The sequence below is a fragment of the Meleagris gallopavo genome, chromosome Z, assembly GCF_905368555.1.
Source record: "Meleagris gallopavo chromosome Z, MGAL_WU_HG_1.1, whole genome shotgun sequence".
In the NCBI taxonomy this organism is placed as follows: domain Eukaryota; kingdom Metazoa; phylum Chordata; class Aves; order Galliformes; family Phasianidae; genus Meleagris; species Meleagris gallopavo.
Window position 1 is genome coordinate 11,811,716 of NC_139435.1, and position 20,899 is coordinate 11,832,614.

Consider the following 20,899-nt stretch of genomic DNA (forward strand, 5'->3'; position numbering starts at 1 on the left):
GAATATATCATTTGTATTAATTTTTTATTAACCATCCCCATTTATATCTCAGTATTGAGGCTTTTGAAATCATTTAAAGCTTCTAGCGGGATTCTAATGAGCACACTTGTTTCTTTTTAAAACTGATAATTCATTTATTCTGTTGGTAATATTTTTTATTTTAAATGTGAAAATCATCAGTTGTTTCTGCAGAAAAACTTTTTGAAACATCTTAAGGAATGCCTACTTAATGAGGAACAAAATAAGAAAACTAAAAAAGAAGCCTTTAAAATTTTGCGTATCTTTTTATTAAGACCTTGGTGTAGATCAGGTGACCTAGATATGGCATTTGGTTTTGAATCAACACATTAAGATGCAAAAGTTGTTTTCATACTGTTAGCATAATATGCAAGAATAATGAAAAGGTGATAAGTTATGTAATCTTTCCTTTCCAGTTGAAAAAATAGTTTTAGAGGGACATCTGCAACAGAGATAAAGATCTTTCTATTCAGTTTTCTGAAACACTTTATCCCTTAGACCTTTCCTTGTACTTGAGGAAACATCTGTCCTATGGCCACAATGAGTCAGTCTCTGTACTATCAAGCGCGTTCTTAAGGCAGTTCACATCACATGTAAAGCAGATCAGGCCCACAGAGTGTATCTTGTCCAGTATTCTACTAGAAAATAGAGAGATGGAGGCCAAAATGAAATGCTTTTTTCCATATTTAATCATATGACTAAGGCTTATCGGGCATGTGGATGTAAGAATGTTTACCAGTTAATCCTTGTGAAAATAATGATGATGAGAAATCTCCAAAGTTTCAGAAAACATACAGTCTTTGTAGTACATTAAAAAGGGATTTCCTCATATTACGCATGTGCTGCCAGGTCCTGCAACTATGCATTTGCTCATTAGTGGAAGATAATTGGAGTGACTTGGACAGCTCTGTACCCATGTTTGGTTTTGATGCACTAGAAATGTAAGTCATGAAAGACTTGTTATCTCAGAATGGTAAGAGCTTGCCTACTTATTTTGCTTAGTCCTTGTATCCAAATGACAATTAGCAACAAACTGGTGACGTGTTTTCTATGTGTTATTGGGCCTTGGTTGCTGTGCCTGCATGGAAGTCTGCCTTTATATTTACTGCAAGTAAATATTGCTTGCAAATATTGCTGCTGTGCTACACTTGTGTGGGCACATACCAAATCTTGTGAAAATGATATGTTAATGGCTTATTGTAATGGGACTGAAAGGGCTGTAACAGGAATTAAAGATGTATCTGAAAATGTACCTCTATCTGAAAATATGGTTGCTGTTACAAGGTTATCTTCTAACATGCTGTTCTCTGTGAGAAGGCAGACTTACCTATCACACTATAACCACATCTGCAGGGATCAGCTGGCTTTCAGTGCTAACAAATTCATAATTATTTCAATAGAGATAGCCAGTGATTGTCTCTTTCAAATCAAATATCATGATGTAACTGCTATTGTTGTCCAGCATATAAACATATATACTTTTCTCTGTAACATTCACTTTATAGGGAACTTAATTGTATTACTACCTATAATAAGTGTCTAAAATAAATACTAGGAATGGAAATTAAAACACAGAAAAACCCTAGCTTAATTATAATCAGTCTATACAAATGGCACATACCTACATTTCAAGACCATTGTCATCCAGAGTACTGAATGATTTTTAAAGATAGCTCCCTTTTGTTCTACAGTTTAAAGTCTTGGTTGGTTTGTAACTGTTGATTCTATCTGTGGAAGAAAAATAAAATTATAAAGAAATGGACTTGTCTGCAACTGCTTTTCTTATATTTGTCTATTCTTCAGGTTTTCTTTTTCAGAGATTTTTCCCTTTCTCCTTTGGGTGACAGAAGGGAATGTGCAGGAACATGTGATAGAATATTAGACCACATAGAAGTGTGCAGTAATTTTGTGATTGACTTAAGTAGTTAGAAGTATGTGTGACATCCAGAATGAAATCGTAGAAATCAATGGTGATTGTAGAATACTCTTCTGCCAATAACAAATTATTTAAATGACTTTCTTTATTTTGACTTGCAACTTAATGCCTTTCTTAGTCTTTCTCTTCGAAGATTAAATGCTGCTTTATTTCTCTGGTGATGGCAAACAGTTGTAGTTGTTTTCAGATTTTCCTGGTACTTGTTCTCTCCCAGTCCTCCCATAACAAACCCTTACTCTGAAGTAATTTGATACTTTCTAGGGTGCCTCGTAGGGGTCAGACATCCTGATCCTCTGTGTGCCCTCTCTGGTATTCTTTCTGGCGTTTCCATTAAAGATTTTTTCTTCTTTCTGGAAAGGAATTTCTTAAAAATTGTTTATTAAATGTTAAAAATAAACAATTACTGTGATAGTGTAAACCCACAGCTAGTAGCATAATGAAGAAAGATTCCACATTTAACAGCTGAAATGTTAAAGTCAGATTCTTTCAATTATTTTTAAATTAAATGTATAAATAATACCAGATTTAGTAGAACTCCTGCCCATAAAATATTTTTCTTAGGGAAGACAATTACCATGCACTGAATAGACAGTGAATTATGAAAGGGCCCAAAGGTAGTTTTCTGTGACTTCCTTGAGTTTTGTAGTCCTAACAAGAATCTGCAATAAGTGTCTGAATGCAAAATGAGTGGTAATCAATTAGTTCACTGCATTTTTAGCAAAAATATTAACTCTCCAGGGTATGATGAATGTTATTAAATTTAAATTAGTTTTAGCTATCCTTTTTATAATGCTGTGTTAAATGAACATCTGTCTGAATTGCCTGATGGTTCCGAAAACTACATCTGTCCTGTCAAAAAATAATAGTTGTCAGCTGTAGTTTAATTCTATGTAGTTTAATGTAATTTTGCATTAGTTTGCCTCTTGGGAGTAATCTCATGGTATAGGTACTAATGCAAGCTGCAACCCTATCTAATACTTTCAAGCACTAGCCTCTTAGTGGACTTTAACCAAATTTGATGCGTAGTGGAATATCACAGAAATTATCCAACTTCTAGGGCTGATATAGGAGAAAATTTTGTGTCTAGCTGCATCTAGGCTATACTGTGTACAGTCAGATTAATGATAGCAGACCTTTTGTAGTAGATTTCATCCCAGAAATCCCGTGTGAGGCAGTTAAATGATACAAAGATGAATTAGGCAGGTAAGAACCAGTAATATGACGAAGCACTTTACTACCTGTAGTGAAAGTTAGTGGCATACAAGCAGAGTGTGGGTCCTCTCCTGATTATGAGAGAGAAGTGTCAGGAAAAGAATTTGTATTACTCTGAAAAATGTGGAGAGAGAAAAAGAATGAAAACATAAGATGATAGAGATTTTCCCTCTGTTGGTTTTCTTTGCTGATGTGCTTGTAAGTATAGTAAAAAAAAAAGGATTGATTCTTTTCCCCCTAGATCCAGTTTTGGTACTCCTGCCTTCGCCTTTCTGGAATATTGCAGTTAATGATGCAATTTATTCTTTGGGAAATACATTGAAGGATTTTAAGCCTAATGTATACCTAGGCAGGAAAGTGTCTTCAGACTGCTTGGTGACTTTTTTTTTTTTTTTTTTTTTTTAAGTAGCAGTTGCGTAAGCATGAATATCACTGGCTCACTTTCAGATCTGAATTGAGCAGGAGAACTTCCTAATAACCAATTTTGGTCCTGAGCAGTTTGTGCATATTGCAGTTTCTGCAGATAAAAGATTAAATCAAGAATGGTAAAAGCACAGATTATCTAAAACAATTATTATAATATATATAAATATATAAATCATAGCTTTTTTGAAAAAACTGCAAGGCAATCACTGACAATACCACTGTCTGAGCTACATCAGTGCCATTATTCTTGCTGAAAAGGGATGGAGGAGAAGCTCTGAGGCATGCTGATGATAATCTCTTAGCTTGGCACATTTGACATGAAAAGGGCTTACTATGTAAGCACTAGGCTTAACGTACCATACCTAGCTGTGATTTCAGGTTCTGAGGAGGTCATCTCAGGTCTTTGATCCATTGGGGCAGATAGATTAGTCTCTACACAGTTTACAGTATGAATTATTTGAGTTCTTTAAATGAAAGTTTGTAAACAAACTTATCAAGTAATTGCCATATTAATGCAAATATTGAATCTTACGAAAAATTCCACTATCTTAGACACAACTTCCCTGCTGCCTTTATTGTGCAAACTTTGCAGTGCAGTGTCTGTCTGTTCTGTGCCTGTTGATATTAATAGATATTCCTAAGCTATTGATGCTCACAGCCAACTGCGGAAATCTATTTATGTGCGCTTGCTCACTCTTGCTAGCTTGTTCCTTTACCTATATGCCACACTGCTGGTATTGTTCACTGTCAGAGTGACTGTGAGAATATGAGAATGCATAAATACCTTGTGCTGAGATTTAATGCATTAAATGTTTTTGAGGGACGGATGCCATTCACTTTGGCAGTGGGACCATGTCCACTGTCAGCAGGTTGGTGAGTGACATGAAACTGTGCGATGTGCTCGACAGATCTGAGGGATGGAATGTCATCTAGAGAGAACTAGACAGACTGAGCAGTGGGCCCAGGTGAACCTCATGAGGATCTATGAAAACAATCACAGGGTATTATGCCTTGGTTGTGGCAGTCCTCACTAGCAATACAAGCTGGGGGATGTGAGAATGGAATGCAGCCCTGCCAAGAAGGACATAAAGGTACTGATAGGTGATATGCTGGACATGAGCCAACAGTGTGCCCTCAGTCCAGAAAGCCAGCCATATCCTGGACTGCATCAAAAGCTGTGTGGCCAGCAGGGAGAGGGAGGTGATCCTGCTCCTGTATTTTGTGCTGGGAAGACGTCACTTGGAGTACTGTGTCCAGATGTGAAGTCTTCAGTATAGGAGAAATGTGAAGCCTGTTGGAGCATGCCCAAAGGAGGGCCACAAATACAATCCAAGGGATGGAACACCTCTCCTATGAGGTCAGGCTGATAGAGCTGAGGCTGTTCAGCCTGGAGAACAGAAGGCTCTGAGGTGACCTGATAGCGGTCTTGCAGAATCTAAAGGGAAGCAGAAAGAAAGAAAGGGGACAGATTCTCTAGCAGGTCTGTTGTGATAGGACAGGGGAAAATGGTTTCAAGCTAAAAGAGTGGAGATTTACCTTGGACATATGGAAGAAGTTTTTTTTTTTACAATAAAGGCCGTAACCCTGGAACAGGTTGCCCAGAGAGGTGATGGATGCCCCATCCCTGGAGTCATTTAGGGTCTGGCTGGATCAGTCTTTGAGCAGCTTGATCTAGCTGTAGATGTCCCTGTTCATGGTAGGGGAGTTAGACTAGATCTTTAAAGGTTCTTTCCTACTCAAAAGGTTCTGTGATTCTATGAAATATAGATTTGATTTGATTTGATATATACTGATTATAATAGTACATGTTTGTGTCAAACATATAACTGTCTTTTAAGAGCATGATTCTGTTTTCATATTTCTGTCATGCACTGAAATTCAAAGGATAAGTCATTCATAGATAGGAGCAGATTGCTATGAGCATCAGTGTTTTCCTACTTTCATAGATTGCTGTTTGCAGTAATTAGACTTATGCCTGATATAGCTGCTTTACAAAGAGAGACTTCAGCTAATAAAGTGAATACAGAGGAATGTCTACCAATCTGTAGAGTTTTATCAAGATCTCATGAGAAGAATCCGATGACAGGAGGTTGCCATCATTCTCTACACCAAGGTCCATTTTTGATATCTCAGACTGGATACTACCTGTAATAGTCATATAAAGTGAGGATCTGTAGTATCTGAGTGTGTAATGAATCTCTAAGGTTATTCACAGAAGGTAGGGTAAACTTTAAAGGCAAGCATGTCAAGAAGAGTGATTTGAAGTGGTCAGTACACTTTTGCTCTTTATCTTAAGCAGATTAGTAGCAACGGCAAACTTAGGCCAGAACAGTTTGTAAGTTTATACACTGCGCATTTCATGTGGCTCCCAAGAGGTGAAATGTAAATTATTGAGACTCCTGGGAAAGTCAAGGTTGGGATAGCATTATGTATTAATATGAGATAGCATTAGTTTCAAACTAAGCCGTATCACTTCATGGATTTCATGTCCAAGGTGAATGTCAAACATGAGGTCTAGAGAACAAATTCCAGGAGTGGCAGCTAAATTCTACCCTAGTTCAGTGAACTGTGCAAAATTGGGAATCCTTGTTTTGGCTTCCTTTGTAGTTGTCTGGAAAATGTCCACTGTAGGGAATTTGAACAAATCTGAGCCAAAATTCTTGGTCTGCATTTGATTCAGATGATTTTATGGGTTATACATTCCTTCCCACCACTGCAGCTTTTCCTGTGGAAAACCATGAAGTGTTTGTGAGCTCTATTTCTCTTATGCTTATTGTTGGCTTGTTTTATACTTTCGTTTCTCTTGATAGAATATTAAGTTGGACCTATGTTCTAGCATTTGTTCTTCCCGTATGGTGAAGGGAAGAACAACTGGGGAATGTTTTTTAGCTGTATTGCTCCTGGAAACAGCAGTTAGAGAATTGTGCATTCCCCTGCAACTTCACCAGCCGGTTTACCAGGAGATACAAAATACTACAGGTCTGTTTTTCAGCAATTGCGGTATTAATTGTAATATGCATATTATACACAGAGTTTCTTTTTCTATTTTTTTTTTGATGAGTTTGTAAGGGAATTGGAGTACGTCAAAGTATAGAGTATTATTAATAGACACTTAAAATGTTTTCTGGCTTGTTAGTACCTGGGCAGCTCAAACACATGAGTGAACCAGTCATATTTATTAATGTAGTAGGCATTGCAAGATGGGACATTTTTACCCTTTAAGACATGATAATCAGATATGCAAGAAATATCATACTGAAAATGTCACAGCAGATATGTAGTAAATAAGGGGGTATGAAATGTGGAGTTCCTTATATCCAGGACTCTTCTGGTTTGAAAGGAAGTGCTTCTAGAACATCACATAAGCATGCAAAATTGTTATCTCCTGTACTAGATAAGTCTGAGTGAATGGAAAGTATCTTGGTAACTATTAGTACTGACAGAGTTGAAGGTGCATGTTGCTGTTAATCAATTTTAACTCGATTAACAAAGTATACGATTAATAGTGACTTAATTTGAATTATAAAAGTCAAATTTAAACTTTAGTTAGTAAAAGTAAGAAGACTCTCCTGGTGACCCAAGTAATCGTCGTGTAGTATGGAGTATCTGAAGCAGCTCCTTGTGGACCAGACAAAAAGCCTATTGAATAATTTGAAGAAAGGTCTTATAGAATATATCTGATGTTCTATGTTCTTTAACAGTTATGGAGTGAGAAATATGTATGAGGACTTAACATAATGTCAGTGCAAGTCTGTGAAATGAGACATTTCGGTGAGGTTCTTGAATTTCTGCCTTCTTTATCCTTGCACGCAGCTAAAACTTTATATGCAGTCTTGACAATGGCTCTTTATTTTAGTCTGAGTTATAAATGAGAGCATCACTTCTTACACTTTTATCCCTTAGATTCCTTGTGAACTGACCATATTAGTGTTGGGTTTGGCATGTGGACATTTTTTCATTTTAAAACATGTTGAGGTCATTGCTCTGTTTCCATATAGTAGACAACTGAGCAATAGTGAATAATAGTTTTTTAATTGCTATTTCAAAATGAATGTCTGTCTGTCTAGTTGTATGTCTTGTCAGGTTTAATTGCAGTCATTTGGAATTTCCAGAAATTATGTGTACAGCTATTGGTGTTTTTGGTATAGTATGCTAGAGGAGTCTCAACTTATTATAGTATAGCTTATCCTATAGAAGCATATGGGAGTTTTTTATGATTCATGAGTGTATCATTTTAAAATGATGGGTTTTGTGATTAAAATCAAATGATTCGGATTGACTGATATTTATTCTATTGCTTAGTATTTCCACTGAACATCTTGAAAGTTTGTTTGCAGTTCTGATGGGTATTACAGTGCTTTTAATGAACTGGGTACATATCTGACTGTCACGCACCGTCTTTCTTTGATATAGCAGCTTTTGTTAAGGGAGCATACCTCAGTGATGTACAGAGAAAGGTGTTTCTTCCGAGCATGGACCTCATGTGTGTGCAATATAAATGTATCTTTTCTTATTTCCAGATGCATAAAGTCACTTAGCAATTTTTTCTCATGTCACATTACATAAAATTCTGCTGCTATAACACAGCTTAAATGTTAATGTTTTGAAGGTAATTTATGTGTGGCATGGGAGAATTAGTAATCGAAACAGTAATAGAATTGGAACCAGCTGTGGGAGCTAGATAGGAAATTGTCCTTCCTTCCTGCAGTAACTTAGACATACTGTAATTTTTAACTCCCACCTCTCCTATCCCTACCCTGTGGTTGTAGATCTTCTTTGCATGACTTATCTGATGATTTTCCCTCCACCTCAATTTTAGTTCCTTATCCTAATTGATTAGTAAGTTTGTAGACAACTGAAATGTTTGTCACTAATTGGGACAATATGCATAACTTTGGCTTTTTTCTTTTTTTTTTTTTTAACATATATTTCTCAAAGTAAGCATCTGAGTGAACACCTTTTTACAATCAGAATCAGAGAACTGTTGAAAAGTAGAATCTGTGGACAACTCTTTCTCTCTAGAGATGTGATTGTTTAGTTTTTGCTGACTGTAGTGTATTTGCTAAGAATAACAGGATCCCCAAGGACCTTGATGAACTTCATCAGCATTGCTGAATAAACCCTTACAGAGTTTCTTTATGATATATATTATTTATTCAAGTTTTTCAGATGAGGAAACCAGGGTATGCAGGAATGAAATAAATTGCATAAAGTTAGAGGTCATAGATTGGTCTATACCTAAATCATGTATTTTAATTTTGATGGGTTAAAATCTGTATAGTTTGGGAGATGGCTCACTAATTTGTTTGCCATTGTACTGGTGTAGAGGATTTTATTAGTGTCACCTGGATGTTTTTGAGACTCTATGCAAGCGTGATCACAGAAAGTGAACATCAGCATCTTTATTGCTTAGAGGAAAAGTGTATTTTATTTCCATTGTAAGAATTTCCACGTACATTTCAGGCATAACAGCTGTATAAGGAACATGGATTGCTTGTTTGGCTTTTCAGGCTTTCAAGAGTCTAAAGTGAAAGCTTAGAGGGTTTGAATTGCTGATGGGCTTCACTCCACTGTTTTATGAAGCTTGCAAAAGAAACAAGTACATATGCTACTGCGTATATTGTTTCAATGTACTTCCATAGAAGCATATGTAACTAAAACTGTCTTTTGCTGAATCAGTTACAAAAGATTAATGGTGTCACCAACTTATATAAGTGGAACACCATGTTCAGATAAAAGTTTCTATGATATATATGAATGCCAAAATGAGTCTGGTTTGCATCTGAACTAAACATTTGATACTTTAAATAGGTGAAAATTTGCAATTATTTTCCTTTGTGATTGTAGAATTTACCTGCTATTCTATTACCGGCCAGAATGAGCAAAGCTTTCAGAACAGAGAATAGATTTTAATTATGTGTGTTTGTTTCTTCTTATTGTCAGCAGATCTGTGGTTTCTGTGGAGTTCTATTGTTTCTTAATAAATGAATGTATCCCTTTAGTTCAAAGTAAAATAATCTATCCAGCTCTGAAGAGCAATATTAAGGGTTATGTCTGACTGAAAACACCAGCATTTTCTTTCATTCTCTACATAGCAGTCATTTTCTGTATCTTACCGCTGTAGTAAAAACTGTCTTGTTAGAACATGGGTGTTTTTTCGGTGGCATATGGCAGTTCTGCATAGTGTTCTAGCAAAAAAGAAGTAGATTTATGCATATTTGAAATTGAGATGATAAAGATGAAATAAGCAGTTAGTTATGTAAGTGGAATATAACATATCTGGAATATGAAAAAAAATGTGCTTAAGTAAATTTCTCTCCCAGAAACTGCAAAGGAAACTTGAATTATTGCAAGCAATTTTAGATTTAAATCAGTTCTATCAGTGATTACAACTTGCTTTGGAAAAAGCTCAAGAGAATCTTTCTTGTATGTCTTGTAAGAACAATTCCCAGGTCATAAATATTAATATAAACTTGGGTTTCATAAATCAACGACTTGTTACTAATTTAGAAATTATCTGAATGGGGCTTTAGAATGTAGGTGAAAAATAGCAACCTCCTGAAATTTATCTAGAACTCCCAGGAGAGACATCAGACGGACTTTGCTGTACTTCAGAAGTATGATGTTTATATTTAAAAAAGTAAAATAAAAAATTGCCAGCTGTGCTGAGACTCTCTAATTGCAATACCTTTTGTAAATTTTTAGGCCACTAGAGACTTTCAATAAGGAAAAATTCTACTAAGTGGCACAAAAAAAGAGGTTTAATTCATGTTACCTATTGTGTCTGGGAACTTTCTCTGAATTACCATATGACCGATCATCTAATAAAATATATTATATCTGACATATAATAATGTTATGAATTTGTAGCTTTAAGAAGCCATGTGTTGGAATGAAGATTTTTTTTCCTTGCTTGTTAAACCTGACAAAACATTCTGGTTGAGGTCACAGGAAAAAAAAAAGTCATGAGGCTGTGAATTAGAAAATGTTGAGAGAAGCTAGCCACAGTACCATTTACATATTGAATAAATCCTTTTACTTCCTGTACGCATTAGGAAGGAGCCATTTAAATAGATAAATTTCCTTAATTTTTTGAAAGCAGCATGAAGTGATGTGTTTCAGTAAAGAAAAGAATAATCTTTCTTCAGTCTTCCTATACTTAAATTTAGAAAGTAAGTATTGTGCTGTTTAGGAGTTACTCAAATACAGATCAGTAACAGAGGGGACATAGCATTGGACCCTTCTAATATTACTGTTCGTTTTGAAATTCCATTCAGTTGTCGTGAAGCTAGGAGTTAGCCATGTTTTACTAAAAGTGTAACAGATATGGTTGGTGTTCCATGGGAATATTGACCAAGATCATTCATAGCAGTGTTTGTGTGTATCCTCTTGTTTTTCATAATATTTTCATTTTTCTTTGTCTTTTTCAGGCCAAAATTTTAGATAATAAACACACACATTAATTGATTAATATAACCAAATCAAAATATCTCTCTTAGGAGTTTCCCTGAAGGCTTTGCATTTTCCCTTTACCCGCCCTGTGTATGAATAGTTCTTGAAGAAGAGGGGTCTTCAGATGATCCATGTTTTTGATATACTGATTCTTCTTCTGGAGTTAGTTGTTTTTGAAACTGCATGGGAAATCTGAGGTAAATGTTTTCCATATTTAGATGCATCACAGTTGTAAACCTAGTTATATGAATCTGAGCTTAAGTGAATTTAATAGCGTGTAAGTCGGCATCAGAAAATATCTCTGACACCTAAAAGAAAGGAAATTAAAAGGTGTTGAAATATCATCTTATATTTGAATGCATCCTTAATACATGCAAGTTTGTGGATAATACATTTTTGAAGCCAGAAGCCATTGTTTTCCTATTGCTGTAACAACATCTTGTACATCTCTCTCACATTGAATGTTTCATCTTTTCATCCTTCTGTCTTTTTCTTGAGTATACTCTTATGGATCTTTAGTGCACATTTTATACCATTATTTTCAATTTAAGATACAGAGGAAAATAACAGAAAATTGATTTGGAAAAACTTCCATTTTACAAGTAGGATGGTTTTAATCAGTGCCTGAGGAATAACTTGTGAAACAAAGCATGTGTTTATTTATTAAAGGAATATAAGATAAACAGGAAAAAAAAAAAAAAGGCAGTTTAAACTTTTATTATTCTCTTCAGCTTCCTCTGCTGTCGTGGAAAATTCAGCTAGGTGCCGAACAGCTTGAAGTATTGTTCTAGACTAAAAGAAGGAATGAGGCATGTTTTCTTCCAGATCTATGAAAAACTCCCTCCAACACCCTTTTTGTCTCTTTCTGATGATATTTCAAGACTTGGTGTTGAAGAATGGAGCAAGATGCTGTTTTTCCTGTTCATCTCTAGACTTGTTTCTTGAATTTCACCCATTAACTAATAAATAGAATCAGTTATGTTGGAGTCAAGGTAGAAAGAAAGAATTACAAGTGTCTCCCTATTAAGTGTGGTGGATTTTTGCCACTTTTTTTTTCCTGGAAAGATAAACATTTGGGTTGTTTATTAGGTGATATTTCAAAGATACTTTGACTTGTGAGCTGGGCACATTCGATACAGAAATTATTGTGTAACAGCAAATAAAATCTTCCATCATTTGGATTAATGTATCCCTATGCCTGGATAGAGTGGCAGTTATTTCTGCACAATGCAATGGCTTTTTGTGTTGTTCTTTTTAACCCCTGTAGACTGAAGAGCTTATGTGCCTCTCCCATTTGGGAATTATTACGTCACATATCCCGTTCTTTCCCTTGTTATTGGTGGTTATTGATGATGAGTCTGCACATTTTTTTATTCGTTTTCTTTCAAGATGTTACATAATTTACAGTATGAATATTTCATTAGCAGACACATTTCTCCTTTTAATTACTCTTATCACTAATTATACCTTTCACTTTGTATTCTTAAGAGAGGAATGGAAAAATTACAGAAATATTCTTGTCTGCTTACAGGGAGGAAGATTTCAGTACTACCTACCTGCATTCTAGAGTTTGAAGTGGAAGTCCCTCAAAGGCATTCAGACCTGCCTGTTCATGCTCCAGCAGAGTGGCTTTTGCTTTTCAATGCAATTCAGTCCTTTTAGAGAGGAGGAGAGTAGTCTTGAATAAAAACAATACTTAAAACATAAACATGATATTTTAACAAAATACTTGAAAATGCTAAGTTTTTTAAAAAATGTTTTAAAGTTTTTTTATTTTTATTTTTTAAGTTTTTTAAATGCTAGGGTTTTTTTTTCTTTGTGGGTTTGAAAATGTTTAAGATGTGACTTTCTGCAGGAAGTCCTTCCATCAAGACTTTTAACCGCTGCTACTTAGCTGTTGATCAAGGTCATTCTGTCATCATTTGATGTAAAGGTTTTTTTGTCACCACCTTCTCACTCTGCCAGCTGTTTCTACTGCCCATAATGCTGTTATTCTGTCCTTCATTTAGTTAGGCAGCAATCTTCTATCTCAGACCATTTTTCAGTTTGGTTTCTGAAACTGAAGAAGAAAGAAAACGTTGAAGAAAATTGCCAGAAATGGAGAAATCTCTGTATAGTTCATGCCTTCTTTTCTTTACTCCAGTCCATAAGCAGACAGCATCTTCCAGATGTGTGTACCAAAGCAGGGACCCAAACGAGCGGGAAGTGGATGTTTGCACATTTCTGATGGATGAAATCAATCAGGAGGGACTTTTTTAGTATAGTGCTTAAGATATTTAAAGTAAGTAATAGCCGAGCCTGCTTTAACCTCTTCCCCTGCTCAAGACATGGGAAGTACTTAGATTTATTTTAACAGTTCATAGTTAATGTAGATTTTTCCTTCATGCTGTACCGTAGCTCTGTTACTACAGTGGAAAGTCTCTTCAGTTTTCTAATCAGTCAGCATCCTGGGAGAGTTCTAAGAACATAAGAGCTATCCAAATAAGGACAGTTACATTTGCTTCCAGGGCAACATCTGATCCTGAAATCCTTGAGCAAAGCAGGATCCTCAATTCTAAAATCCAAGGACAGCTCCCAACACAGTAAAAAAAAAGAAATTGTTTTCTCTGCTAAACTGTAGTCTTGTGAGTGCCCAGAAATGGTCTTATTTAAGGATCTGTTGTGTGAAAAATTACCTAGAGCTTTGAATTTTCTTTCACGCAGGACAGTTTCCACTTAATGAAATGCAGGTCACTGGAAACAAAGCAGTAGAGGAGTTTTTAGGCATAGTTTCATCATTCTACCACTTTCTGATTTGACTGTGAAAAGATAAGTCATTTCAGGACATTGTGGAATTTACATTTTACTTTTGATTGTCTTTTCTTTTGTCTATTTTAAGGCAGGGAACATAATCTAATTTTTCAGACTTTGAAAATGACTTCTGAGTTGTCAAATTATTAGCAAAGCTAACAGATGGTTACATCTGAGGTGTGCTTTAATTTTAAGTTCGTCATCTTAATATGATATAGTGGATTTCATTTTTTTTTTTCCATTTTTTTTTTCTGTGGGCCATAACTTTTGCCTCAAGCCAAACAATTTATTACATAAGGACTGGCTGATTCTTTTCCCAGTTCTTCAATCTCTCTGTCTTCTGCCAAGCCCCTGTGATGATTATTGCCCATTGATAGAGAATACTTTATCACTGAGGATATAAAAGAATTTCCTGTAGCATGTTTAGATTTTAACTATTTTTTTCTTAATGTGTCCATTTTTTCACCTGTTTTGACCTGCATTATTGAATTATTTCTTTTTTGTTTTACTTTGCTTTTTTCTCAAGAGATGTTGGGGACCCTGACATAATTTCAGCAGGCAGTTTCTACTGGTGTATTTGTATTTTCCAAGTATTGTTTGAGGATGAGAAAGCTTTCAAAAGGAAGAATAACAACAATAACAAAAGTACAATAATCCTGAAAATATTTCATATTATATTTCAATATCTTTATTGATGACCTGGATGAGGGCATTGACTGCACCCTCAGTAAGTTTGCAGATGATACCAAGTTGCCAGGAAGCATTGATGTGCCTGAGGGTAGCGAGGCCCTACAGAGGGATCTGGACAGGTTGGATTGCTGGGCTGGAGCCAATGGGATGAGGTTCAACAAGGCCAAATGCTGAGTCCTGCACTTTGGCCACAACCCCAGGCAACACTGCAGGCTTGGGGCAGAGCTGCTGGAAGACTGTGTAGAGGAAATGGACCTAGGGGTATTGATTGATGCTGGGCTGAACAGGAGCCAGCAATGTGCCCGGGTGGCCAAGAAGGCCAATGGCACCTTGGCTTGCATCAGGAATGGTGTTGCCAGCAGGAGCAGGGAAGTGATTGTCCCCCTGTACTCAGCTCTGGTGAGGCCGCACCTCGAGTGCTGTGTGCAGTTTTGGGCTCCTCACTGCAAGAAGGACATTGAGGTGTTCAAGAAGGGTTTGGATTTTGTGTTGAGGGACATGGTTTAGTAAGAACTATTGGTGATAGCTGGATAGTTGGACTGGGTGATCCTGTGGGTCTTTTCCACCCTTGGTGTTTCTGTGATTTTGTGATTCTATGTAATTCCATAAACATTTTCCATTAGAACTAGAGGCAATCTTTACCTCTTTAGTTATGCAGTTATTCAGTTTAAAGTTATTCAGACTTAAAGTAATACCCCAATATTTTTTGCATACTTACATTCAAATCAGCATAAGAGATATATATATTTATATCTATATTTTTCCTTAGGATTCTGATTCTTAGGATTACTTATTCTTTGAAATGCAACAGCTGGAAAACTGGTAGTTGTACCTAATCTCTGTGTGCTTATATATAGGCATTTGTTATATTAGGTTAGAGATATTTATTTTATTTGCAGTAATTTAGGAAGTTCAGAGTTACTAAAATAGAACAGACGACATTGTTTTATATAAACGTTTGGCTGATTTGAAGATGTTATGCCAAGATACTTTTCTGGAGGCTGTTATCTTGGTTTTTGTTTTGAGTAGTTTGAGCAGTACTGTCAACTGTCAGGTACCTCTTGGACACTGCAGCTCTCTCCAAATGTCTGAGTATTAAGCTCAAGCTATTTGATTTATCAGGTGACAGAATGTATTCGTATCTGTTTTTCTCTCTTAAAGATAATAAGCTAAAACCGTGTTCAGTGTGGGTTCACTGTACAACATAAATATTTTTATGTATTTGTCTCTTCTGATTAAAAGGATTATGATTATTGTCACCTGAAGAAGCTAGAAATTAAGTAAGTTTGTTATAGCATATTTTGTTTCTTCATCTGGAGGAGTTATGTCTAAAGGATTATTTGAATTTGGTTTATTTTTTAGTTGTTATTTCGTAGTAGTTCTGTGGTATTTTAGTGAAATACATGTAAACCATTTAAGTTGGCCTAAAGCATAAAGCATTTGACAGAAAACAGTTGAGCTTGTCACTTGCTGGTGTAGATGGTTTAGTCTCTGTCTGGAATGGTGCTCATAGCTGCTTTATTTGTAATATAGATATTCAGAAGGATGTTTTGTTTGAATTAATGGAATTACTCTTAAATTAGTTAAGATGCTCTCAAAGTTAAAAGTAGTTCTGACATAATACTAATAAAAGCTTTGTGGATTGAAATGAGAATAATGACTACAATGTTGTTTTTTGTTGAAGCAGTGTATGAAGTTTTTATGAAAGCCTTTGATTCACAAAAACGATGCATCCTTTATTATGTATTTTTCAGCCTTTTCTGTTGGCTCTTCAGTCTTGCTGTGTACCCACAGTCCCATGAAGATATTTTTTATTTTTTGAAGTGCATACATAAGATTTTCATGCTAGCACAAGCGTTTTTTTCAAGCACTTTTGACTATCAAAGACATGTGTATGCTGTGAATGTGAATACAAGGGGCATGAATATTCTGCTGCCTTATCTCTGTGTGTCTGTGAAAGGAGACAGGAACCGTACAGTTGGTTTGAGAAAAAGAGTTGTTGTTTGTGGTAAGTGGCAAAGATAGAGGAAGGGTAGATTTGGCTAAATTAAAGATGGAGAAAGTTTGTTTTTTTAGCAAAATAAAGCTGATAGTATGGGAGGAGAAAATGGCTGTTTAAGAGTGCATAGTGCCATAGACAATTTCTGCTGAAGAGTGGAAAAAAAAAAGGAAGGAATTGTCAGATGTGGATAAGGAAAATGTCTGGTATCAAACTGATGAATTCCTGGCATCAAGTTATGGATTCTGTATGTTGTTTTAGAAACTTAGTGGTACTAGACAAATGAGCATTTTAGAGTAATGATTCACATGACATTTGTAGAACCTTCCAGTTGCTGAAGTGCTTCCAGTATGCTTCTTTCTCAGTAAATTAACAGTTTTCAAATTTGCATGACAGATGTTGGTGTGGGATTTAACCTCTAATATCCTTCAATTTGTGTGTTTCTATTAAGAGAATAGTATTATATTGTTCAGTCCCACAGAAGAGAACAGTGGAAGCCAATCCACAATCTTAACAAAAGACTTAGATAATTTATCTTGTGTAAGGAATTATAGATTTTTTCCTTAATTTCATTAACTTTGGAGGTTCCTAGTATTTGAAAGATGATTGAATAATACGATAGATTGATTTGATAACAATTCAAGATCAAATGATATTAATGATTTAAGAGAATTTTAATGTTTCTTGAAGAGGAGAAACAGGAAAACTTGTACTATTCTCATTCTTTATTGGAGTTTTTATTTGTCTGTTTGTTTTTTTCCTTTTATTCATTCCTCATGTTTTTGTGAAAACACAAAACTGGAATCAGTCTCTCATTTCCAATATTTCCTTCTTCCCCTTCTCAAGTTTTGGCTGGTGCAAGGGAAATATTTCTTACCTTTATGTTTGTGTGTGTGTGTGTGTGTGTGTGTGTATAAAGGTGTTTATCATAGTACTGTTTTCATAGACATGAATTTTCTTTTTTCTTCTCCAGAACCCTATTAAGAAAATTCCAGATTCTCATGAAATTACACTCCAACATGGGACAAAAACAGTAAGTGGTTAACACAGTTTCAACACTTTTTATTTTTTTCTAGAACTGTGCAAATCTGCAAAATAATTTAATGAATACTTAATGTCTGCTGAAGAACGAGAAGCTAATTCTTCTTCGTTTGTTATTTTAGTCAACTCTTACTGCAGTTAAAACTTTTAGCAGTTTTAGAACTGCTACTTCTCTTTCTGCTACTAACTCCATTTAACTGAAATGTTGTCTTTTTTGTTTTGTTTTGTTTTGTTTTGTTCTTTTATGTTAAATGTTAAATACTCTGCCATTGATACAGTTTCTCTTCAAGTCTAGATCATCCATACATTTCTTACCTAGGCATAGACCTGTTTGGCTTGTCATGCATTTCAACGTGGATATCGTTGATGCAATTGACCTCTTTATAGCTGAATACAGATCTCCCTCCTTTGTTTTAAATAGCCAAATGTTTTGTTTTATTTTGAAGAAACACACGCTCTGGCTTGGAATTGTTATTTCTTTGTACTCTTTGTACTGTACTTTTTATTTCTGGGCAATTTCATCTTTTGCCACAAATTCAACTGTTTTTATTTGCTGATTGATCCAAAATCTATAGAATAAAACATATTTTCTGCCCTTGACTGTCCTCCAATCCATTCCACATTGTTTCCCCTTGTTCTTCTTAGGTCATAAAAAAACATGCTACTACTGTTTATCTTCTTCACTTCAGGCCATGTCTTAAGTTTCAACAAGAAAATAATACTAGAGAGCCTGTTATTTTTATCACTGTGAAAACTTTGTTAGCTGGTTTCTGGAATTGGCACTGATAGTATTCCTGAGAATGTCCTGGGCAGGAGTAGGCAAGAAAAGTAAAGCACAGAATCCTTTGAGAAAAACACTATTTCCACGTGTTTTTAAATAAATCTGAGGAAATGTATTTAATGAAGAATGCAGGTCGCTCTGAAAGTAATACTTCCTGTTTATTTCCGTGGAAAACAGATACAAAGAGCACGATAACACTGTTTGATAAAACACTTTCTCAGATGCAGAAGACTGTTTTGCAATGTAGTTGCCTCCATAAGCTGAGCATTTTTGTCAGCATTGAACAAGAACCTTCATGCTACTCCCATAACAGTCTGCACCAGCAGAGGTGACCTGCTGTTGGCACTGCTGAGACATACCACTCACCCACCTTTCACATCCACAGTTTTGGTTTCCGTAGATCTTCAGCAAGTGTCAATGAATGTCAGTAGGTGCCACTTCTCAGCACAGAGGAATTTGATGCTTCATATGCACTACCTTATTAGATGCCATTATGTCGAACTGCCCCTCTGCTGTCGTCTGTCTCACTGTAACAACATGTAACAGGATATCAGCGGGAAGTTTCAACTTCTACTGCCATACCACAGCATCCTCCTCTGAAGACAAGGGCCAACATTGTGTAATAGGCGGCATTACTTTTGGAGTAGTCCTCATAGTTATACATTTAACAGTTTTAAATTCAGTAATATAAAATATTTTTTTTACATAAAGTTAGTGAATAATTAACGTCTATAACAAAAAAAAAAGTTAAATAACTTTTAAGATTAAGTTTAAGGCTTGTTTTATTATTTATATACACTCAAAAGGAATTTAGTAGGGATTTAAATTTATCAGTGAAGAACAAATGTTTTTATAAGCTTTCAGATATGATTATTTACAGAAGCACCTATTCAATAATCTTGCATCAAACTTTGTTATGCTGTATCTTGGAGTGTGGAGAGTTGATAAGGCATGCTCATGTGTATTCTCATAGTACATGATACACATGTAGTAGGAGGAAAGAAATTATTAAGTATGATATTAATGAAATAGAGTTTAAACTTCAGAGAGTATTTCTCTGTAAAAGATGTACTGTGTTAAACTGCAAATCAAAAACAAAAAAATAAAGCAGATTTTTTTGCACTTGGTGCTTGTGATTTTTTTGCCTACTATCACTTGCAGTCCAGGGCAAACTGCCTTCCCATTTTTTCTTGTTACAATAACTGCTGCTGTAGTATGTTTCTTGAATATATTTCTGGAAAAATCTTTGTTATGTAAATTTGATTTCCTCTCTCCCCAACATTAAACTGGTAAATGTTTTTATTTTTACTGCTTTCTTAAAGTGGAAGCTCATGTTATTTCTAACTAAAGAGCTTTAAGAAGGGGGAAGTTACAGTTTTGGAAGACTTCTGAGGATTTTTGACTTCATGAGAGTGCAGCTGTCATCACCTAGAGCAGAGGTGAATTATAATGTGGATCTGCATAGCACAGTTAAATTAGATTGGATACAGTCAATGGAATGTATCACTGGAAAAAAAACAGCTCTTCTGTGAAGGACCTTTTTTTTTTTTTTTAATAATGAAACTGCACATCTATAAAATGACAGTTGTATAAGGATGGGAACAACCTGATATCTTGATATCAGTGTATTCTGCTGACATTTTAAATTCTTCTCAGTGTATTCCTATAGTATTTCTGAGCATTATGTCCCATCTGTACCTCTTCAATCTAATGATTTTGGGTTTGATGATGACTCTATTCCTGTGCAGCTGAAAAGTCTCAGAAAAGATTTCCCAAGCTGGAGAGTCTTTCCAGAAACCTGATTAATTTCCCTCTTGCCTTGTTTGTACAGTGTAATAGGAGTTACTGTTCCCAGTGAAACTTCTGTGATATATATATATATATTTTTTTTTTCCTGACACTTTTGATACATAGTGGGTACGTGAGAGAGAGCATACTGTTCAGTATAGTTCTGATTATGTATTCTGTATGCAGTCAGCATCACTTCTCATATCACAGCTGCTCCTTCCTATAGTACTTATTATGGAATAAAATACTCAAGTCTGTTGATTTGTATGCCTGATTAATCTGAAGATGCCTAGTGTGACATCTGAATTGTCCATGTTAGAAATCATGAATGAAATGAACAGGGCATTAAATTTGTATGTAATTACAACAGAGGCAATTTTTTGGTAACGCATAAGGCATTGCATCTATTTCATTTATAAGTCACTGTGACATAAATAAATGAATAAAAATAAAATAAATAAAAAGTTGGATCTGTTTGGACATATTTGGACAAAAATTAAATTTTTGATAGTACTGAATTAGCTTAGGTGTTGCTTCTTACATTCTTAAGAATAATAGGGTTTTGGATCTTCTCTTAAAGCAGAAGATCTCTTCAACAGAACACTTTGAAAACAAAACAGGACAACCAGAATAAGATATCTGCTGCATGTTGTGGTCAGCATCGCTTCTGCAACATCTTTTTTTTTTTTCCTGAAGGTGCTTTCTACCACCATATCATGACATTGTATGTTTGAAATACAGTGTAGGAGCTGCATGATCTTAAGGG

General features: G+C 35.3%; 1 protein-coding gene across 1 annotated transcript in view; it reads left to right on the forward strand.

The window, feature by feature from the left end:
* WDR70 (WD repeat domain 70) overlaps positions 1–20,899 on the forward strand; it is a 143,318-nt gene that overhangs the window by 20,127 nt on the left and 102,292 nt on the right. The window contains exon 6 of the mRNA XM_010725350.4: positions 17,497–17,556. Within this exon, the coding sequence (XP_010723652.1) occupies positions 17,497–17,556 (60 nt within the window). The remainder of the gene's footprint in view (positions 1–17,496; positions 17,557–20,899) is intronic.